Source organism: Fundulus heteroclitus, chromosome 15 (genome assembly GCF_011125445.2).
Source record: "Fundulus heteroclitus isolate FHET01 chromosome 15, MU-UCD_Fhet_4.1, whole genome shotgun sequence".
Classification (NCBI taxonomy): Eukaryota; Metazoa; Chordata; class Actinopteri; order Cyprinodontiformes; family Fundulidae; genus Fundulus; species Fundulus heteroclitus.
The window spans coordinates 19473477-19495004 of record NC_046375.1 but is presented as its reverse complement, the minus strand read 5'-3'; the positions used below and the strand labels follow the sequence as shown (position 1 = coordinate 19495004).

General features: G+C 42.0%; 1 protein-coding gene across 2 annotated transcripts; it reads right to left on the bottom strand.

The window, feature by feature from the left end:
* Positions 1–146: 146 nt before the first annotated feature.
* LOC118556543 (solute carrier family 23 member 1-like) lies at positions 147–20893 on the bottom strand. 2 transcript variants are annotated; one of them, XM_036147626.1, is made up of 12 exons: positions 20578–20893; positions 17035–17180; positions 12677–12834; positions 12305–12464; positions 5643–5824; positions 5351–5471; positions 4835–4991; positions 4503–4756; positions 3131–3295; positions 2922–3030; positions 2679–2774; positions 147–1512 (listed from the first exon to the last, which is right to left on the bottom strand). In XM_036147626.1, exons 1-12 carry the CDS (start codon positions 20591–20593, stop codon positions 1289–1291), a joined length of 1788 nt encoding a protein of 595 aa, XP_036003519.1. In that variant the 5' UTR covers positions 20594–20893; the 3' UTR covers positions 147–1288. The 2 variants fall into 2 exon arrangements, with proteins under 2 accessions (XP_036003519.1, XP_036003520.1); XM_036147627.1 differs by lacking the exon at positions 20578–20893 and adding an exon at positions 17624–17938.
* Between the last annotated feature and the right edge of the window lie 635 nt (positions 20894–21528).

The window sequence follows — 21528 nt, the reverse complement described above, 5'->3', positions numbered from 1 at the left end:
TCAGAATTATGAGGTCTAAACGGTCTCTGAGGACCTCTTGTGGCCAAAGGGAGTAAGTGTCTCCTTTAGTGCAGAGTTTCACCTGCAATCTGCGGTATTGCAACGTCCCTTTATTCAGTGTCTGAAGAATAATCTGTGTGAGCAGTTTTTGTAAGAAGGTAAGGCAAATTTATTTGTATAGCAAATTTTAGTACAAATACAATGCAAAGTGCTTTATATGATTAAAACATAGGGAAATAAAACAAAATAAAAGCAGCTGGATTAAAATGTAGAAACAAAATAAAACATGGGAAAATATGAGCTAAAAGCAAATATTAAAAACAGCTGGACTACAAAGAACTAATGATGTTTCAGTCATGCTTTAAGGCCCATATTGGTCATAGTGAAGTCAATCTTTCCACCCTGGGGAAAAGATTGGCCCTGGAAACTTTGCCTTTGACCCGTTATACGGACTTCTCTGCTTCCAGACCGTCTTTTTTTTAAACAGAGCACTAATTACTAAGTATTTCTATATGATGACTCCAACACATAAAAAAATATGAACACATTTAAATCAACTGACATTTTTTCTTCCTTTCATGTTACAAAATGTAACATGATTACATTCAATTGTATAAACACGCTAAGAGCTCAGAAGACAAGCCTTTAACTCACAGATGTAATGTTCTTATGGTCTGCCATTGTACGTTTTGCACCTTTTGGATGTTTCAGGTTGATGCACCAAGCAGAAACAAAACTGAGCCAGCGCCAGTAAAAAGCTTTATTTTCCTCTATAAAAAATATGTCTGGGAAACATTTATTTATTTAAAAGTCCCTTCTTCTTGCAAAAATATATGATAGTATACCCTCAGGCTTAATTATGTTTCCTTTCGAAGGGGAAACTGAGGAACAACAACATTCTGGTTTTCAGCTCCTGCTGCAAGACTTATTAGAAGGATAAGAGAAAATGGAACACGCCTGGAACAGTTTAATCATTCAGTAGTTCTCCTTTTGGTATTGACAAAATGTGAGGACCTCCGATCGCAAGTTCCCCATGTTGACCAGAAACGTTATTGAAATGTTATCTTGTTGTATTTTTGTATATTTTTAGTCAAATAAAGTGGGAACAAGAGGAAACAGAGCTGCATTTTTTCATGTTTTTCACTTGTGGCGACATTATTAGCAGCCTACAATGAATTGAATGTGCTACAATATGTATATTTAACAATCAACCAGCAATAAAAAGTAAAGCCGAACAAAGTCTTAACTTTAAGAAAAAGAAGCATGTTTGTGACCCGATGAAAACAGTTCAAACTCTTGTCATTTGCTCAGTCTCCTGACTCTGTGACACGACGTCCTCCGTCATGTGATTGGTCGGTGGGCAGAAGGGGAGGTAACGGACCCAGGACCGGGTTTGAAGACAAGTAGTTATTCCAAACGGGAGATTATAAATCTCTTCTGGTGTCAAGGCGTTCCTGGAGTCGTCAGGATGTTCTGTGTTCCAGGTGAGGAGGCCACGTTCACGCTTGGTCCCTGGATGAGGTTAAAGGCAAAGTGGTTTACAATGTTTTATGTTGATCATTTTGGCCGCACTACAGTTACCAGTTAAAAGTCAGTGATTTGTGGTGAGAGAAAAGCACAAAAGCACAATTCTGGTCAAGCCTTCTCATACAGTGTGTTTCAAAAATATTCATACCCCCTGAATAACAAACTTTATCCATACATCCATTCTGTGTACCCGCTGATCCCACAGGTCACCCGTTCCATCACAGGGCAACACAGAGGCACAGGACAAACAACCATGCACTCACAGATTCACACCTTAGAGTATTTGGGAGAGCCCAATTAACAAAACGGTCATGTTTTTGGACTGTGGGAGGAAGCCTGGGGAAAACTCACACATGCACAGGGAGAACATGCAAACTGCATGCAGAAAGACACCAGGCCGGGGTTCTAACCCAGAACCTTCTTGCTGTCATACATGAACACAACGCAGCATACAGACGTGGAGCTGGAGGAAAATCATACATAGTTTTCAACTTTTTGATAAATGGAAATTTGAAAAGTGTGGCACGCACTAGTATTAGGCCCCCTTTATTTTTAATACCCCTAAATTTAATCCAGCACAACCAAGCGCCTTTTGGTAGGTACTGAATTAGTCCCTGCTTGTAGAACAATTTGAGCAATGACAAAAGTTTTATTAAATGAAAAACACTGCTCATCACCCTGAAAAGTTTATCTCCAAAGTGAACAGTAATCAAAAAGTTAGATCAAGGCATAGTTATGTGGCAGAGTGACCAAGACAAAATCGAGGAGAGACATAGCTTAAAGACTCAAAACTGTAATTGCAGCAAATCTTAGCAAAAGAATAATAACATCATGCATTCTTCTCCTTCTACTTCTTCAATACACACTATTTGTGTTGGTCTATTATGTGAAATGTGAAATATTCAAAAAATCAAATTACGTTGTAACATATAAATACTGTAAAAAAAGCTGACATGCTAAGCATGCTTTGCTTAGCAAAGCATGCTAAGCAATTGCAATGAGTCAATAGAGACACATGAGAGTAAACTTCTTCAATGAAGGCTTGTCCTGTAGAGCATGCTCACTCATTGTGAATGCATCTCTCTGTGCTTAAAGTCAAAGTAAGAGACACAATTTTTGTAACCCATTATCAACAGTGCACTTCAGCTTACCAGGAATCGTGTTATCTAGGAAGAAGCCAAGGAACCCTCCCACAAACATATGGGTGGTGAGCAATACATTCAAAACTTGGTCCACCTCTTTGACACCTGAGTCACACGCACAAAGGACAAGAAAGTGAAATAACAGCTTTATCTCTGCAAAAACACATTCCCCATTTACAACGGAAGCAGCTGACAGCATTGTATTTAAATGTTAAAGCAGTAAATCCATAAATCAGACAAATCCCCACGCACCCGTTGCTAGAGCCCCGGGGTTCTTCATGATCCAGTTTGGAATGACAAGCGCAGAAAAAATGGAGAAGCCGAACACAAAGATGTTCCGAGAAGAATTCATGTCTGTAAACTGTCCAAAAAGAAAGATTATCCAAAAGCGCCGCTATTGGGAAAAGTGCATTCGTCAGCAATGAAAACAATATACCTATATTTTTGTATGATAGATTTACCTGCAAATTGGTAATTCCTGCAGCAGCTATGACACCAAACATGATCAGAAACATCCCTCCAATTACAGGAGTGGGGATGGTTGTGAAGATGGCTCCGACTTTTCCCACTGTTCCCATTAAAATCATAACAAACCCACTTAGAAGAATCACAGTCCGACTAGCCACCTGTCATCAAAGTGGACAAAAAAAAAGGATAATTTTAAGAGTACCGTAATTTTCAGACTATAAAGCACACTTAGTAATTTTTCTAAAAATTGATGATGCGCCTTATAATCCGGTGACCCTTATACATGATTACCATTGTGCTTATTGACTGATTTTATGTGGTACAATGTGCTCATAGACTTTGATTAGCAAAGAAGCTGCTGCACTCAATGGATATTCAGAGCATTACGGTACACTGTGTCGCTACATAGACATTATATACATAGACGCCTCGTTGGGCAGGGTCTACCTATGCTGTGGATGTGTCAGAGTGTCCGCCATGTTGAATGTGGCAAATCTGCAGTTAGACTCAGACACTTAAACAGTATCAGAGGGACTTTAATCTCAGAATATACTTTATATTTGAATTTTTTTTATTTTTGTACTATTATGAGTTTATTTTCATATCCCTTTGGCTTCATTCTTCTGACTTTATTCTCGTAAAGAAAAAAAATAACTTAAAGAATCTAACCTGGCCCCATTACTCCAGGACTAAAATAGTTCTGCAAACTGTGACTATTCTGAAAATGTCGCCCCCCCCCCTTAATTCTCATAATATGACATTTTTTTCATAATATTACCACTTTTGTCTTTTTTTTTTTACTTTATTCTCCTATGACTTTTTTTCTCATATTAGTAATTTTATCTTTTTAATACTTCCCAAAAAAGTCTGTTCCTATTCTGTGTCTATACCAGATCATAAAAGGTTCACATGGTTTTATGAAATAATGAAGACAACAATGTTTAGATTTAAGCAATTGATTTTTATATTCATAACACACACACAAACACACACACATATATATATCTTTCTCTCTCTCTCTCTCTCTCTCTCTCTCTCTCTCTCTCTCTAGGTACCAGAGTACGCCCTAGCAGCAATAAACCAAGTAAGTTAATTCCATATAAAAGTTACGTTTATTTTGGCCTTTATTTTGGAAACAGAGCAGTGTAGTCCATCTACTCTGTCCTCTCCTCTCAGTAGAGAGCTGTGGACACACACACTTGGGGAGAATATTTAATGCGCCTTATAATCCGGTGCGCCTTATGGTCCGCGCAGTTCTCGAGTTTGTGAAACACGACAACTGTGCCAAATTCATGTATTCTTGAGGGGAACAGTAAAGCTGCATTCTACACAGGAAAGTGACTAACCTGTGTTTTCTGCACTTACCTTGGTGATACTTAGAGCTGCCACATTCTCACTGAAAGATGTTGTGCCATTGCCTGTCCCAAAGGCTCCCGCCAGTAAAGAGCCAAGCCCTTCAACACCGATGCCCCTACTAATGGCATGCTTTGGAGGGGGAGGAGCCCCGGACAACCTGGCACAGGCATAGTAGTCGCCCACAGACTCTGCCATGGAGCATATTATTCCAGCCAAAATCCCAACCACAGCAGCCAGGTTTACAGTTGGTGTCCCCCACATGCCTGAAGGAGAAGTCAAACTGATGATCACTCTATTGGTCTCTTTATCAATCAAGCAGTGTTTTTAGTAAAGCTACGCACCGGGGTATGGCAGTGTGAACCAGGAAGCCTGGCTCACCACATTTCCCTTCACATCAGTACGGGCCAGGTGACCGTATCGGGTAGGATCAGACGGCAGGACATCAGATATGGTGAGGAGGTAACAGACTAGCCACGAGACAGCAATGCCCAGCAGAATCTAACTGACATTAGTATGGATTAGAGGTCTGATATGGACAAAAGTAGGACATGTTAGTCTTAAATGGCGAAGATGTCACAGCACTGCAAAAAGAGAACTAAAAATAAGTAAAATATTCTTGAAATTCATGTATTTCTCCTTGATTTGAGCAAGTAAATAAGATTATTTGCCAATGGAATGAGTATTCTTGCCCCTAACATAAGATAATTAGATATACTGCACTTAAAATAAGATGAAAGAGATGAATTGTTCCTATTTTAAGGCCATTGGCCAATAATCTTATCCACCCTCATTTCAAGAAAAAATTCTTATTTTTAGTTTCATTTTCGCAGTGAGTATGTGAGTAGAAAACATCGTACAGGCATGGTTTGGAAGAGATAAAACGTTGAGATTTTCCTTTTCTTGGTTTTGCTGCATGACGGAACAGGAACTGGTATGAGACGGAGGTACTGAGAGAAGAGAATTATCAGCCCTGCAGTCCTGTGAGTATGACAGAGGAGCATAATAGCATGCAAATGAACAACCAGTCTTATGGTTGAGACATACAGATGACGCTCTAAACAGTAAAAACACTTTATGAGAGAGAAGTTCTAGTATATTCTTTTTTATTTATTTACATGAGCTTTGTGTTCTTTCTGAAAAGTTACTTACAAAGCAGAAATGCCCCAATGGGTGCCAGCCTTTACCCCGGCCGAGTCATACAGAGCCAGGCCTATAAGACACACCGTGGGGGCGATGGTTAAGGGCCCAATGAAGCGCATGAGGAACCCTATGAGGCCAGAGAAACCAACAAGAATCTGGAGGACAGAGGCCACCATGATTGCGCCCTGCAGCTGTGGAGAGAAATACAATAACCAGAGGCATGAGCATTAATGCACTTTTTTAACTATAATGATGACCAAAACTTGTAATAGTTTCAAGCTGGGAAAACACATACAGTACCATTAAAGAGTACTACTTCCTCTGGATTGTATTATTATTGTTATTAGAATTATTCATATTTTCTAATGTCAACTCTCAAACATCATGTCATTTTATTGGGATTTTATGTGACAGAGCAACACTTAATACACTCACCCGTTTGTAAACTAATCTCAGTAAAAACGCTATGAACGTCTCAAAAGAGAGACAATGACAAAAAGCCTCATGGAGACCAAAAGTCACAGCAAACAGGTCAGCAATAATGTTGTGAAGAAGAAATGTAAATTAGGGTTAGGTTATCAAAATTATTTCCGCATCTCTGAACGACTCACAGATAACTGAGCAACACATCCTCCTCAAATATGGGGATTATGACACAGCTGCAAACCTACCAAGAACAGGACATTTACTTAATCTGACAGGCAGAGTAATGAGAGGACATACAGAGAAGCCCCTGGTAACTCTGGAGGAGCTGCAGAGATCCACAACTCAGGTGCAAGAATCTGTCAATGGGATAACATGAATCAAAAATCTGAAGTAGCAAAAACTGAACCATCCATCCATCCATCCATCCATCCATCCATCCATCCATCCATCCATCCATCCATCCATCCATCCATCCATCCATCCATCCATCCATCCATCCATCCATCCATCCATTGTCTTCCGCTTATCCGGGGTCGGGTCGCGGGGGTAGCAGCTTCAGTAGGGAGGCCCAGATGTCCCTCTCCCCAGCCACTTGGGCCAGCTCCTCCGGGGGAATCCCAAGGCGTTCCCAGGCCAGCCGAGAGACATAGTCCCTCCAGCGTGTCCTGAGTCTTCCTCTGGGTCTCCTCCCGGTGGGATGTGCCCAGAACACCTCACCAGGGAGGCGTCCAGGAGGCATCCTTACCAAATGCCCGAGCCACCTCAACTGGCTCCTTTCGACATGGAGGAGCAGCGTCTCTACTCTGAGTCCTCCTCAAATGACTGAGCTCCTCACTCTATCTCTAAGGGAGAGCCCAGACACACTACGGAGAAAACTCATTTCGGTCGCTTGTATCCGAGATCTCGTTCTTTCGGTCACGACCCAAAGCTTGTGACCATAGATGACGGTAGGAACGTAGATCGACCGGTAAATCGAGAGCTTCGCCTTTTGGCTCAGCTCTCTCTTCATCACAATGGATCTGTACAGCACCCGCTTCACAGCAGACGCCGCACCAATCCGCCTGTCGATCTCCCGCTCCATCTTCCCCTCATTCCTGAACACGACCCCAAGATACTTAAATTCCTCCACTAGGGGTAGCACATCCTCCCCAACCGGGAGATAGCACTCTACCCTTTTCTGGGTCGAGACCGTGGTCTCGGATTTGGAGGCACTGAATCTCATCCTGGCCGCTTCGCACTCGGCTGCAAACCACTCTAGTGAGTGCTGTAGATCACGCCCTGATGAAGCCAATAGGACCATGTCATCCGCGAATAGCAGAGATGCAATCCAAAGGCCACCAAAACGGATCCCCTCAACACCTTAGCTGTGCCTAGAAATTCTGTTTATAAAAGTTATGAACAGAGTCCAACTCTCACCGGAAACGAGTCCGACTTACTGCCGGCAATGTGGACAAGACTTTGACACCGGTCGTACAGAGACCTGACAGCCCTTATTAAAGGGCCCGGTACTCCATACTCCCGAAAAAAACCCCACAGGATCCCTCGAGGGACACGGTCGAATGCCTTCTCCAGATCCACAAAGCACATGTAGACTGATTGGGCAAACTCTCATGCACCCTCTAGGATCCTGTTGAGGGTGTAGAGCTGATCCAGTGCTCCATGGCCGGGACGAAAACCACACTGCTCTTCCTGAATCCGAGATTCGACTATCCGATGGACCCTCCTCTCCAGAACCCCGAAATAGACCTTACCAGGGAGGCTTAAGAGTGTGATTTCTCTGTAGTTGGAACACACCCTCCGGTCCCCTTTTCAAATAGGGGGACCACCACCCCAGTCTACCAATCCAGGGGAACTGCTCCCGATGCAGAGCCGCGTTAACCAACATAGCCCCACAACATCCAGAGCCTTAAGGTACTCAGGGCGAATCTCATCCACCCCCAGGGCCTTGCCACCGAGGAGCTTTTTAACAACCTCGGCAACCTCAGCACCAGAGATGGGAGAACCCGACCCAGAGTCCTCAGGCTCTGCTTCCGCAATGGAAGACGTGTTGATGGGATTAAGGAGGTCTTCGAAGTCGAGGTCAGCAGCACACCACCCCCACTATAAACAGTGTTGGTACTGCACTGCTTCCCCCTCCTGAGACGCTGGATAGCGGACCAGAATCGCTTCAAAGCCATACGGAATCTTTCTCCATGGCCTTTACGAACTCTTCCCACGCCCGAGTTTTTGCCTTGGCGACTAGCCGAGCCACCTGCCACTTCGACTGCCGGTACACATCAGCTGCTTCCGGAATCCCACAGGCCAATAGAGTCCGGTGGGACTCCTTCTTCAGCTTGACGGCTTCCCTCACCGCCGGTGTCCACTGGCGTGTTCGAGGGTTGCCGCTGCGACATGCACCGACAACATTGCGGCCACAGCTCCGACTAGCCGCCTCAACAATAGAGGCGCGGAACATGGTCCATTCAGACTCCCGCCTCCCTTGGGACGTGTTCAAAGCTCTACCGGAGGTGGGAGTTAAAGCTCTGTCTCACAGGGGGACTCTGCCAGATGTCCCCAGCAGACCCTCACAATACGTTTAGGCCTGCCAGGTCTGACCGGCTTCCTCCCCCACCATCGGAGCCAGCTCACCACCAGGTAGTGGTCGGCGGAGAGCTCCGCCCCTCTCTTCACCCGAGTGTCCAAGACATGCAGCCGCAGGTCAGATGAAACAACAAATGAAATCGATCATTGAACTACGCCTTAGGGTGTCCTGGTGCCAAGAGCACATGTGGACACCCTTATGCTTGAACATGGTGTTCGTGATGGACAATCCATGACGAGCACAGAAGTCCAACAACAAAACACCACTCGAGTTCAGATCAAGTGGGCAATTCCTCCCAACCACGCCCTTCCAGGTCCCACTGTCATTGCCCACTTGAGTGTTGAAGTCCCCCAGCAAAACGAGGGAGTCCCCAGTAGGGGCACTCTCCAGTACCCCCTCCAAGGACTCCAAAAAGGGTGGGTAATCTCAACTGCTGTTTGGTGCATAAGCACAAACAGTCAGAACCCGTCCCCCCACACGAATTTGGAGAGAGGGCACCCTCTCGTTCACCGGGGTGAACCCCAACGTGCAGGCATCGAGATGAGGGGCAACAAGTATGCCAACCCCAGCTCGGCGCCTCTCACCATGGGCAACTCCAGAGTGGAAGAATGTCCAGCCCCTCTCAATGAGACTGGTTCCAGAGTCAGAGCGGCACGTCAAGGTGAGCCCAACTATCTCTAGTCGGAACCTCTCAACCTCGCGCACTAGCTCAGGCTCCTTCCCCACCAGAGAGGTGACATTCTACGTCCCAAGAGCCAGCTTCTGCAGCCGAGGATCAGAACGCCAAGGTCCCCGCCCTCTACTACACAATGCATCTACACAATGCACCCGACCCCTTTGGCCCCTCCGATAGGTGGTGAGCCCATTGGAAGGGGGACCCATGTCTCCTCTTCGGGCTGAGCCTGGCCAGGCTCCACGGATAAAAGCCCGGCCAACAGGCACTCGCCAACATGCCCCACCTCCAGGCCTGGATCCAGAGTGGGGCCCCAATGACCCGCGCGCGGGCGAGGGAACACGAGATCCATTTACGTAATTCATCATAAGGGGCTTTTCGGGCTGCTCCAGACAAAGAGCAAAAACTAAACCATTGTTAAATAAAGCCATAAGAATTCCTGTTAAAAGTTTGTCACAAGGGATGTAGGGGACATGGTAAACTTGTGGAAAAGCATTTTTTGGTCAGAGACCAAAATTAAACATCTTGTCCTTCATGCCAAACTCTGTACAATGCTAAAACAAAAACTTAATACTCCACATCACTTTGAACACACCCTCCTCATGGTGAAACAAGGAGTTAAGAGAATCTGTGGCTAGACTTGAAAATTACTGCTTAGATGCTCTCCACTCAATTCAATTTAACTTGGGTCAGTTTGCAAAAAACAGTGGTCAAAAACATCAGTCTCTCGATGTGCAAAGCTCACTGAGAGACACCCAAAAATACTTATACTGCAGCAAAAGGTTGTTGCATGAAATATTGACTCAGGAAGCTGTATTACATTGCACGTTACATGTTTGATATTAATTTGCATTATGCAGATGACATATGCCATTGATTTCAAAGAAATACCAGCATTTCCTCACAACCCTGTCCAATTAACCTTAGAGTTCAATTTAACTGTGTTCTCCACCCTCAAAAGAAGGTTTCATTACAGTACATCTTTATCAGATAATGCTGTATCAAACCTTAATTCAATTCAATTCATATTCAAAAACACTTTATTTATCCAAAAGGGAAATTTAATGTTTTTGTAACTCATTTTGTCAAGGAGTTATTGCAGATGGTAAAAGAGTCTTTCCCCCTTTTCATTTCCTCAGCATCACAGAAATACCCAGCAGAGGGCAGCAATGTTATTTCTTCCCCTTCGCAAATTGAATCTCTTGTTGATGGCGTTACTTCTTCATTGCATTTTGATTTAGACAACATAGCCCTCTAGAATCAGAAGGTAACTATTCTCAGTAAGCTGGCTCCCTGGTTTAATCCAGAGCTACATTATTTGAAGCATGTTAGAACATTGGAAAGGAAATGGTACCTAATCTGGATAAACTGTCTACTGTTGTATAAAAAGACCCTTCGCAGAGTTAGAGCTACATATTTTTCATCAATAGGGGGGAATAAAACATAATCCTAGGTTTCTCTTTAGTGCAGTTGCCAAATTTACACAAAGTTAGAGTTCTGCTGATCCATCCATTCCCTTAGCTCTCATCTTTATGGGATTCTTTATGGGATTCTTAAAAAACAAAATTGATTCTATTAAAACATAAAACCATTGGCATCCTCCCAAACATGATTACCTCGTTTTTAGGAAGTGAGGAAGTGTCGGAGGAATCTTTGAAACTTGATTGGTGTTTGAACTGTTTAGAAGCAGTAGAGCTTTCTGAGCTATGTAAAATTTAAACCTTCTACTTGTATGTTAGACCCAACCCCAACCAAGTTATTTAGCGAAGTATTCCCATTTTAGACATGATTAATCTATCCATAGTAAATGGATATGTACCCCAGGGTTTTACAGTAGCTGTTCTCAAACCTTTACTTAAAGGAGCAATAAGCAATATTTCACCACAAGGTGGAGCCTGAGCACTGTCTCTAGACCAAAACAAGATGTATGATAACCATGCGCCTCCTTTCCCCTCCACTACTCATCCGTAGCCTCATATGTGCATATTTGTAAAGGATAAATTCACAGAATAACAGCATCACCTTTCAGAGGAACATGTCTAATGAAGAAGTAAGTAAATCATAACTTTAGAATGATGTTAGCAAGAGAACATTTTGATCTGCTGGGGTTGCTCTCTGCCATGTTGCTCCAACACTGCACTGCTCTGACAGTGACATTTTAGGGCAGGGAGAAGCTAAAGCCCTGAGTGGCAGCTGTTAACATGTGTGCATGTACACACATGCACACCAGCCCAGCTATGTAAACAGGAGACTGGAGAACGACATAAAGAGATGCGGTAGGTGACATCATGCCATTTCATAAAATAATGAAATTTTACTTTAACTCTAGATCCAAAATTTCACAATTTACCATATAACATAGAAAGGATTCCTGGATCAATGTGTGTTTCTGTGCTTTTTGTGTCTCTGCTCTGTCTTCTCTAAACCCCAGTCGATCGAGGCAGATGACTGTTCACACTGAGCCTGGTTCTGCTTTTTTTCCTTGTTAAAGAAGAGTTCTTCTCTCCACTGTCGCCTCATGCATGCTGAGTGTGAGGGATTGCTGCAAAGCCATGGACAATGCAGACGACTCTCCGCTGTGGCTCTACGCTCTTTCAGTAGGAGTAAATGCAGCTTGTCAAGACTTGATGCAATCTGGTGGGTTTCCTTAAATAGGAAACCTTTTGACCAATCTGTGGGATTTGATTGAATTTAATTTTGTAAAGTACCTTTAAAAGACAGGCTGTGAATTGGTGCAATATAAATAAAGTTTAATTTCATGGTTAAAGACAAAAAAACATACATAGAATTAACCTTTCATTTTACCATTATGTGATACTTTGTGTTGGTCGTCCTAATAAAATAGATTCAGTTCTTTTTAAGGTGACAAAATCTGAAAATATTAGATGACTAGTAATACTTTTGTAAAGCACTGTATGTTGAATGAATTGATTTTCAGCTTTATAGAAGGGGTATCTGTATTTAGGAAGTAAATTATTCATTTTGGCTTACGGTTCTCATGCGGCTCTGCCATTCTTCAATAAAAACGGGATCGGAGGTGTTGACCAAACTTGCATTCTGGGTCCAAGCCGGACACTTCCACTCTGGTGCGGATAAAATGGCCACGGTTGGGGTCACCAAGGCAAAACTACCTCCTTGCACGATAGGAAGTCTTCAAGTTTCACAAAGATAAAAAAAAATCAGATTAAAAGGTCTGCAATCTACAGTAAATTAATTTAAATCGCAAGATGTAAAAGATTACTAAATGACAGAGTGATACCGAGGACATAATTTCAAAGAACTGAGGCAGTGGCGCTGCTATTTAACCGCTAATCTGTTACACAGCTCAGGGTATATTATTGCTCCCAAACCAGGAATTCTCACCTGATGCCAAAGGTAACCTGCAGAATAGTGCAGAGGCCAGAAACGAAGAATATAGAGTTGATTAGATAGCCCTGGGTCAGGCCATCATGCTGCAGACATAACAACTCAGAGAGGATGAGGGGGATGGCGATGATCGCACCAAAGGCTGTCAGGTAGTGCTGTGGAGGAGAGGAACATGAAACTGACTGTGCTGATGCAAACATGACACAGAAACAAACTGAAGCTTGGTTCATACATGTTTGCTGTCTTTAGTTATAGAAAAGACAAGCAGCATTGCATCAGGGTGCTGTTCTCAAAGCTTGAATGATAACCTATTCATTTAGATTTTGTTTTACCTGCTGCCCTTGTCAGTTTCTATCAAGACAGACTTTATTGCAGACTAATTACAAATATTGTTTACATTCTACAGTTTTAGCAATATTTTTTATGGTAGATTGAATGAATCCTCTCCAACAAAGAGTGATTAGTGTTCAGCTATGAGAATTCAGAGATATTTAAAGTGCCCCACAGCAGAGGTAACATAAGGATAACTGGACTCTCATTGAACTTAGCCCTGTATTTCAAAACACTAGAGACCTTCCTAAGGATTGCAATTAAAGTTTGGCTGTTTTCTGTTTTCCACAGTAGTGCAGTAAGATAAAGATTCTGTTCAGAAATGAGAGGAAACATCTGTTTGGGATTCTTGACTAAGGACCGTTTCCAAAACACACACACACCCTCCCAACTAGGTTACAGCAAACGGTTATATAATCATTCCATTTAGGGAGGACAGACTCCTGGTCTGGATTGGTCTACGTGCACAGTAAGATATCATGTTCGCATTTACGTCATACCACATCCTTATAAAAGGATGAGAGTTACCCCAGATCGTGGGAATTCTGCTAAACGAAGATGTGACCGTAAGTCTGAAATAAAAGATCCCCCCAGTTCAGTCCTCTCCTACATTTTCACAGCTTGTTGGATCTTTAGTTGTATTTTTTATTTCCTGTGTTTCCTGTTGTGTGTGTGTGTGTGTTTTTTTTAGTTATGTAAGCATTTTTTTCAGGAGTTTCTCAGTTTCTCAATGTCACGTGTCTCAAACTTACCCCTGTGATTGGAAATTTTCAATGTAACCTCTGCGTATGATATTCTGTATGAATTAAAATAGTGTTCACTCGTCCTTTGCTTTCCTGCAAGGTCATATTTATGATATTTTTATTGTACCTCTTTAAAGCCTGCGAGACTTTCAGTGAAAGCCACAATATGCCAGATATGGTACATTAAATAAAGTTTCAAAATCCTATTTGCCTTTCCTTGTTTCATTGCTGTTGTGTGAGTATAAGAGAGAGAATCTCTTTTGTAGTTAAAGCAGAACAAATGCAGAGCTAGAGCAGAGTTCTTTTGACAGTGTGTTTGTTTGGTCTCCTTCTTGCAAGAATTATTAAAGCACTGGTTGAGCAAATATCACTGGTCTCCTTTCTTCAACAAAGAGCTGAGATTTTAATTCAATCAACAATTGGTGTTGACGGCAGGGTGTCTTCAACTGTTTCTTTCCCCAAGGATATCAGCGACAAGAGGAGCAGCTTCCAAGCCTCAAACCCTATATACTGTTTCAGAGAAGGAGGGTTTCTGGCTCTCGAGGACCCTGTAAGATTCCACACTGGAACCCCCCCCCCCAGAGGAAAAACAGCAAATTTAACCAACAATTTCCTAATGAGAGCAAAACCTAAATATACCTTAAAGCTTACACCAAATAGAGAGTAAAATAATAAATCTGGTTTTAAAAATACTGATAAGGATTTTGACTGGGGATAAAAAACGTGTTGAATTAGGATTTCCGTCTAGGAACTGAGGGTGGAAAGCAGAGGTTGGGCTTTTCTATTGAGAATGCAGAGGTTTCTGGGAGGAAGGCAACCGGGCGGCAGAAGTTTCTGACTCTTGGTTCAAACATTAAATATGTTTTAACATCTGATGTCCCCCCAGTTAACCGAAGTCAATAGTGGTAAAACTAGTCGTTTTACTGTGTAACATATGGATATTGTTTAATAGTACTTGCAGAGTTCCAAGGAACCGCGTCCTCCTCCTGAAAAAATACGGGCCTGAAAGTATTTATGCACGAACGAGTGGTTTAAAACTAAATTTGATATCCCCCATGAGGTGAATCTAAAGTTACAACATTAAAAAAAGATTTCAAAGAAATAGAAAAAGGAGAAAAAGAGAAAAACAAGACCAAACCCAGGCTTTAACAAGGTACACTAAAAAAAAACCCTCTATCATATTTCTGACTGAAAGCAAAGGATGAGCTGACACTATTCGACACTCGTTGCAGAATGGACACGTGTACATCCCTGGAGCCAGTTCTTTGCTCGTCTATGTAAGTTGACGTTACCGAGAGCTTGGGACTCCCCATTTCCTGTTCTTACCCATTTCAGATTGTTGTGTATGAGATTCCAGCACTGAAGCTTTAAACATCCCTCTGCCTTGTTAGATTAAATATTTTAAAGTACAGTGTCTGTTTCAAAGCGACCTGTCAGGGTGTACCCCGCCTCTCGCCCAGTGAACGCTGGAGATAGGCACCAGCAACCCCGCGACCCCATGAGGGATTAAGCGGTTTGGAAAATGGATGGATAGATGGATGTCTGTTTCAAGAGACTTTTTATTCCTACCGAAGTCTCAGAAGTCTACAATAGAGAAGACCATTTTTTTCAGGTAAAGAACCTGGGAGAACCACAACATGGCAAATTTAAACACCCACAGTGTAATTAGATTTGGACTGCGACATAATTCTAAATATCTAATCAGAGCTAGCCCACCAGCACAGAGCACATGCACCGCTTTTACTACAAATCCCAGAATTCTCTGGCTGGTGCCACAGATGTGTCTCTTATTCCACATTTATCTCAAGAGAGATCCTCTGCTGCTTTTTTCTGAGCCTCTGTAGCCCGTTTCCAAATCCATGACTACTGGGATCTTTGCTTCTTCAGCTTCGCATTTTGTTCCCCTAAAACCAGCAAACACGAGCTTCTGTTTTTTCATGAACATCCTGTAAACATGTCTGCCACTTTGGTTACTAGATATTTTATAAAGTGATTTATTTATTTATTTCACAGTTTAAAGACAACTGCATCAGAACAGTCTCTGGGATCATGGCATAAGCGGCGCAAAGCTAAAGATTCTCCCAAACACTTGAGTAGCTCAAATGTTTTTTTTTTCTTTTTTTCCCCCACTCAATCATTATTTTCTTAAGTGATTATAAATTTAATAGAAACAGGATTAGGATAGGGTGAGACATATGTAAACCACATATCTCTGCTGTGGTTTGTAGCGTAGAAAGTGATAGCATGCACAAGCAAAGTAGGACGCTATGTCATTGTATTACAACAACCCGAGTCGGCAATCCACAAAAATACATCAGGGATACATCATAGCCCCATTTTGATTAAGTGAAAATTCTTCAGTAAACAGTTCCTCGTACTTATAGGAATGTTGGTAGTTAATTTACCTTAACAATTCCCTTTGCCTGCCCTTGGCTACTGTCAGCCAATGTTAATAACTAAACTACACTGTTTTCAACAAACCTTATTCCAATGTGAGAGAAACATAACAGGAAGAATGTGGCTGTGGCATTAACCAGCCCTTTCACTTTTTAACTTCGTTTTGTGTATCTCCGCATAGTTAAAAGGGTCAAATTAAGGTGGCAAAATAAACTAAGTCTAGACAATTTTTTCCTCAAAATCTTACGCTAACCTTTTATAAAGAGGACGTTTTCCTGACATTCCAAGCTATTCTTGTATTGTCCTGTTGTCCATAAACTAAACTGGGCTCTGAAAAGACTTTCTTCAAGCGAGCCTTCTTTACATTAATAACCAGGTACTGAATGAAAAGGGAAGATACGCCACATGTCAAAGCTGATTATAACAGAGGCCATTGCCTCCGTCCTGTTTAAAAGTGACATCCATAAAACCGACAGAAGTGGCGTTGTCCGCTGCATTGAGGTGTATCTCTGAGCCAAAGAAATTATATCTGTATTATCTTCTCTATTATAAAAAGGTCTTGAAATGGAACCCTCAAAAATAATCTTCAACTGAGAGTCAGACCAATAGCTTTGAGGGATTTGGACAGCTTAGCTGTTATAGAAAAAGAGCTCCTATTTTATTTGAACTCTGTTAATCAATAATGAGCAGCATTAGACTGGTGACTAGTATAAGATGTACATTTTCCCTACAATCTTAAGTAAACCATTACATTTTACCTGATTATTTTAATAAATGAAATTAATTTTAATGATAAGTTCTTATCAGATCAGATTTTATTAATCAGTGAAATTAGTTGATTGAAACCCGTCTGGTCAGCTGCACATCAGAGCGCAGCACACCCACCTGAAAGGCCAGGAAAATACAAAGGTACCAAGGAGGGACATCGGTCACACAATAGGTCGGTCTGTTTCTGTCCTCCTCTGCCACACAGTCGCTCCGGTTGGATTTATCTGCCATTTTCAGGAGTTGATCACCGACTTGCTCAGTATCTGCAGTGCAACACACCCACAAAAAAAAAAAAAAAAAAACTTGCTCTAACAAATCCAAACATAAACAAACAAGCAAAAATAAAGTGTGATGACTCACAAGGTGACAATGCGTCGTTTTTAATTCAGTCAAACAAGTAGTCACTGGTCTCTGGACAAAATCTGCTTTCCATGTTCAGACAGGAAAGCTCTAAAGCCTACCTCGCTGTAATTTACTTTTTCAAAAGATTGGCCACATCTAGTGTGCATAGCAACAGAAGTGTGATTCTAAACATAGAGCACAATTCATTCAGGAGGCTTCTGCATCACTAAATGCAACAATGTCTAGGGAAAAATAATTGTTATTCTTTATGAAGATAGATAGAGAGATAAAATAACATAACAAAAGAACAATACAGTAAACAAAAGCGCTGGTAGTTTTTGTAAGAAGAAGCAACTGTACTCACATCAAATGAAAGGTTGTCAAGGCTATTGCTTTCCTTCGCTGAATGAAAGCTTTAGTAGAAATGTGTCAATGAAGGGATTCTGCTAAAAAACTTTTTATTTTATTCTATTTATTTATTTTTTACAGTCTATAACCCAGAAGTGACCCAGAGGTAGAAAAGCAGAGCACTCTGATTCCGAGAAAAAAGAAACTGACCTCAAAATCATTCGTGCAAACAGGGTCAATATTACATCATCAGCACTTTTAGGGCCAAACCACCAATAAAACGGATGGGAGATCTGATTTAAGTTCTCGTTTTTTAATTCTGTTTTTCAGTATAGGAAATGCCGTGTCAGCGGTATCTGGTTAAGCGGATTAAACCTGCAAGATTATTTTTTTTTTTTGGACATCGGAATCTTTGGACAGAATGAACTTGTTGATTCAAGCTTTGTGCTCGTGACTCACGTGTTCAGCGGCTGCATGTGAGGTTGAACATTTTAACTAAAGCAGGACAGAGACAAGAAATTAGCAAATATCTGAGTTTGTTTACATTCCATGTGTTAATATTATAAAAAAAATGTGCAGTTAGAAATAGACATACATAGACATACAAGTCAAGCATGCAGTGATTTTTATACTGTTGATTAGAGATGGGCTGATGAGACAGATGCTGTGCAAACACATTACAAATGCAGATGTGTATGTCATAGTTTGGTTTTTGCTTTAGTTCTGTTTTGCACTTTGCCTTATTTCATCAGTTCTCCTGCCAGCTATCTGTCACCATTTGGGTTTTGTTTTGGTTTGTTTTCCTTTTCATTTAACCTGCTCAGTCTGCTCAGTTCATCAGCCAGTCTTCAGTCAGCTCTCTCCACCTCTCAGTCATTATCCAATCAGTCTCTGTCTCCAGTCACTAACCAATCAGTTTGGTTCACCTCAGTCACCACCTTCCCTTTGATTATTTCCACCTGTCATTTGTAATTAGCACTCTGCTCTGCTCACCTGTTCTCCTCCTTATTTAAACACGCTCTATCCTGCTACAATCTGCCAGATTATTTCGAGCCTATTGGTGAGTCTAGTCCAGCGGTTTCTGTCTGTTTCCCGACCTGTGATCTGACCCGATTTTGCCTCTTAATTCTCTAAACCAGCCTGGTCTCTGATATACCTGTTACCTGTCCGTTACCTAACCAGTTTCTGTTCCTGAATTGTCTGAGCCTGCCTGTTCCCTGTCTGTTTACTAAGTCTGCCCGTTAACGAACTTGGATCTGTCCTCTGACTCTGCCCTCTGATTTTTTTTTTTTTCCCAGGGCCCTCGGATTTTGATTAATGACTGTTGTTTGATTTTCTGATCTCCCGGCTCTGACTTTGGACTGTAACTGGTTTATGGACTCAGTCATCCAGGGGCGGACTTATCTTTATGCGAAACTAGGCAGTTGCCTAAGAACCCAACTTCCTGGGGGACCCATAAAACCCCTCATACACATCTGGTTAATACAGGTATTACTTCCTTTCGCTAAAATACCATAAGAATGCTTATTGTAATATGTCATCTCGGGTCCCCCTGTGGGGAGGGACTACAAGAAAATGTTGCTCTACTGTCTGAGTCTCAGTATTGCAGCATGAAACCCTACAGATACAGAAGCCTTCGCACCAGTGACGTGCAGTCAGGAGAGGCAAGTGAGGCCAGGACTCACTTGCCATCATGGAAAGAAAGAAAATATATAATAATGATAACATAATATAAATTGCGATTCACTCAGTCACTTGTAATAAAAGTTCTTTTTTATTTAATTTCCTCATTTTTTATCATAATTTATTTAAAATCGCAGACTTTTCGCTATTTTCCATGTAAATCCTTGGTGGCGCTTCATAGCGAAGCCGGTGAGGCCACAGCGAGCTTGGCCTCCCCTGGGATTGCGCAATCCCATGTTAACTGCGCTGGCTTCCATTCTGTGATGCATCTTCCTGTCTCTAGATCATAAATTCAGTTGTTCAAACAGTTATGAACTGATTTTCCATAATTTAATGTATGTGGATTACGAATTGTGTTTTGGTCATCAAGCTGTGTGCAGGTAATATGTTTTCATGTTCTGCTGGCTGATCATAAAAGGCAAAGCACGGGTTGTAGGTGAGGCCGGCAGTTCCTTGGTCTCTAGGCAGGGGGTGCTCAAGGAAAACTCGTGATCCCAAACTGTAGCGTCACAGCAAGTTATGGATGTATTATTAGCGAGTTTTGCTAAACAATAAAGCACTAAAAAGACTCTAAACATACAGCCGGAACAGGACTGATCAAGAAAGGCTTTCCTCCCTGGCAGTGAGCTCCATTGAGACTGAGAGAGTTTTAAAACCGAAGAAGATAAACAGAACTTTTACCGGAAAATGACTGATATTTTTGTGCAGAAAGAGCGCCGCATGGACTTAAATTATAAGTAGAGGTAAGATAGCGATAATTACTTATGTTTTGTTTTTGTAATGAAATGTGTGTAATGTGGGTTATAGTTTTTAAATGTGTTACAAATGCAGAAATCCATCATAACTCATAAACTGTTATCAATCAAATGACAAGTAATTTAGTTTTTTTCCATCAAAGAATCAATATTTTTTCCATGTCTGTTGGTGAATGTATTTGGTCAGTCTCCTTCAGCACTTTGTAATGAGTCTACTCTGTAGAGTGTATATATTTGTAAATCTGACTCTGATGACGTCAGTGCCTCACCAGCTATGAACCCTACCGCACCTCACTGCTTGGCACTCAGGCGAGACTTGGAGGGGAGCGGAGGGAGGGGGGGCTTCACAAAAGTTTGCCTAGGGCCCCAAAATGGCTAAGTCCGCCCCTGCTTAGGACCCATCTCCAGGCATGTGGGTTTATTCAGGTTTCTAACACGAGCTCGCTGCCAGCTCAAAGCCTACTCTCCAGTAGAGCCATGCTGCTAGGCGCTCATACCCCAAAAAATGCTCAGAATAAGGAAGTCCACTCACCCAGAGACTCCTGCATCTTCTTCTCTGAGGTTTAGTCCGGACCCGAAATTATTTCTGGAGGTCGAGGCAGATTTGATCGCGGATCTTCGACCAGATCTTTTCCTTAATCCTAACCAGTTTCCTGCTTATTTGGAGGAGGCGTACCCGTCGGGCGCATGCTCTCCCGCCCTCACAGGGAACATCTGCTTTGATGCACTCAGTCGTCTCCGCGCCGTGAGCGCCGAAGTCGACCGATCAGCCAGACAACATCCAGTTTCTCTAGATCAGTCAGCTCCTTACGTTCAGTCTTCAAATTCTGGGCGTCGGTTATTTACGGTATACTCTGCACCAGACAGAACTGGTGCTCAGGTGACGCTGATTCACCAGGTGTTGGGAAATACTCTCCCAATATTTCTACATGAGTCTATTTAGACTGACCGATTGCTCATGTTGAAACTAAAAAGCAGAAACAAAACCACCCCCCCCTCCCAAAAAAAAAAAAAAAAAAAAAAAAAAAAACAGGACAGTGATTTACATGTGCACTGTTGCAAAAACAACATTCTTCTGCTTTTCCTAAAATCACGTATATGGAAGCTTATCTATAAGAGTGCTTCAAAACGTGGAACAAGTGCTTTCAACTACACTTCATGAAGAGGAAGTTAATCCTTCCCAAGGTGGTTTTAAAAGTGCATCAAGTCGCTCCACTTGAAAAAGATAAATAATAAAAGATATTAATGGAAACCAGCACCGTCATCTTATTAAACATCATTTTGTGCAATTTGCAGAATCCACATTTGACCCATCACTCCACCACTTAGAAAAACTCATGGCACGCTGTTGCTCTACTGTCTGAGATGACAACGAGCAACATAATAATGGCTACATGCATGGAAATAATAGCAAACAAAGCAACTTTCTGCATGATAGACGATGACTGTTTCCCCAGTTGTTGGACTGTCACACTTGTAAAGT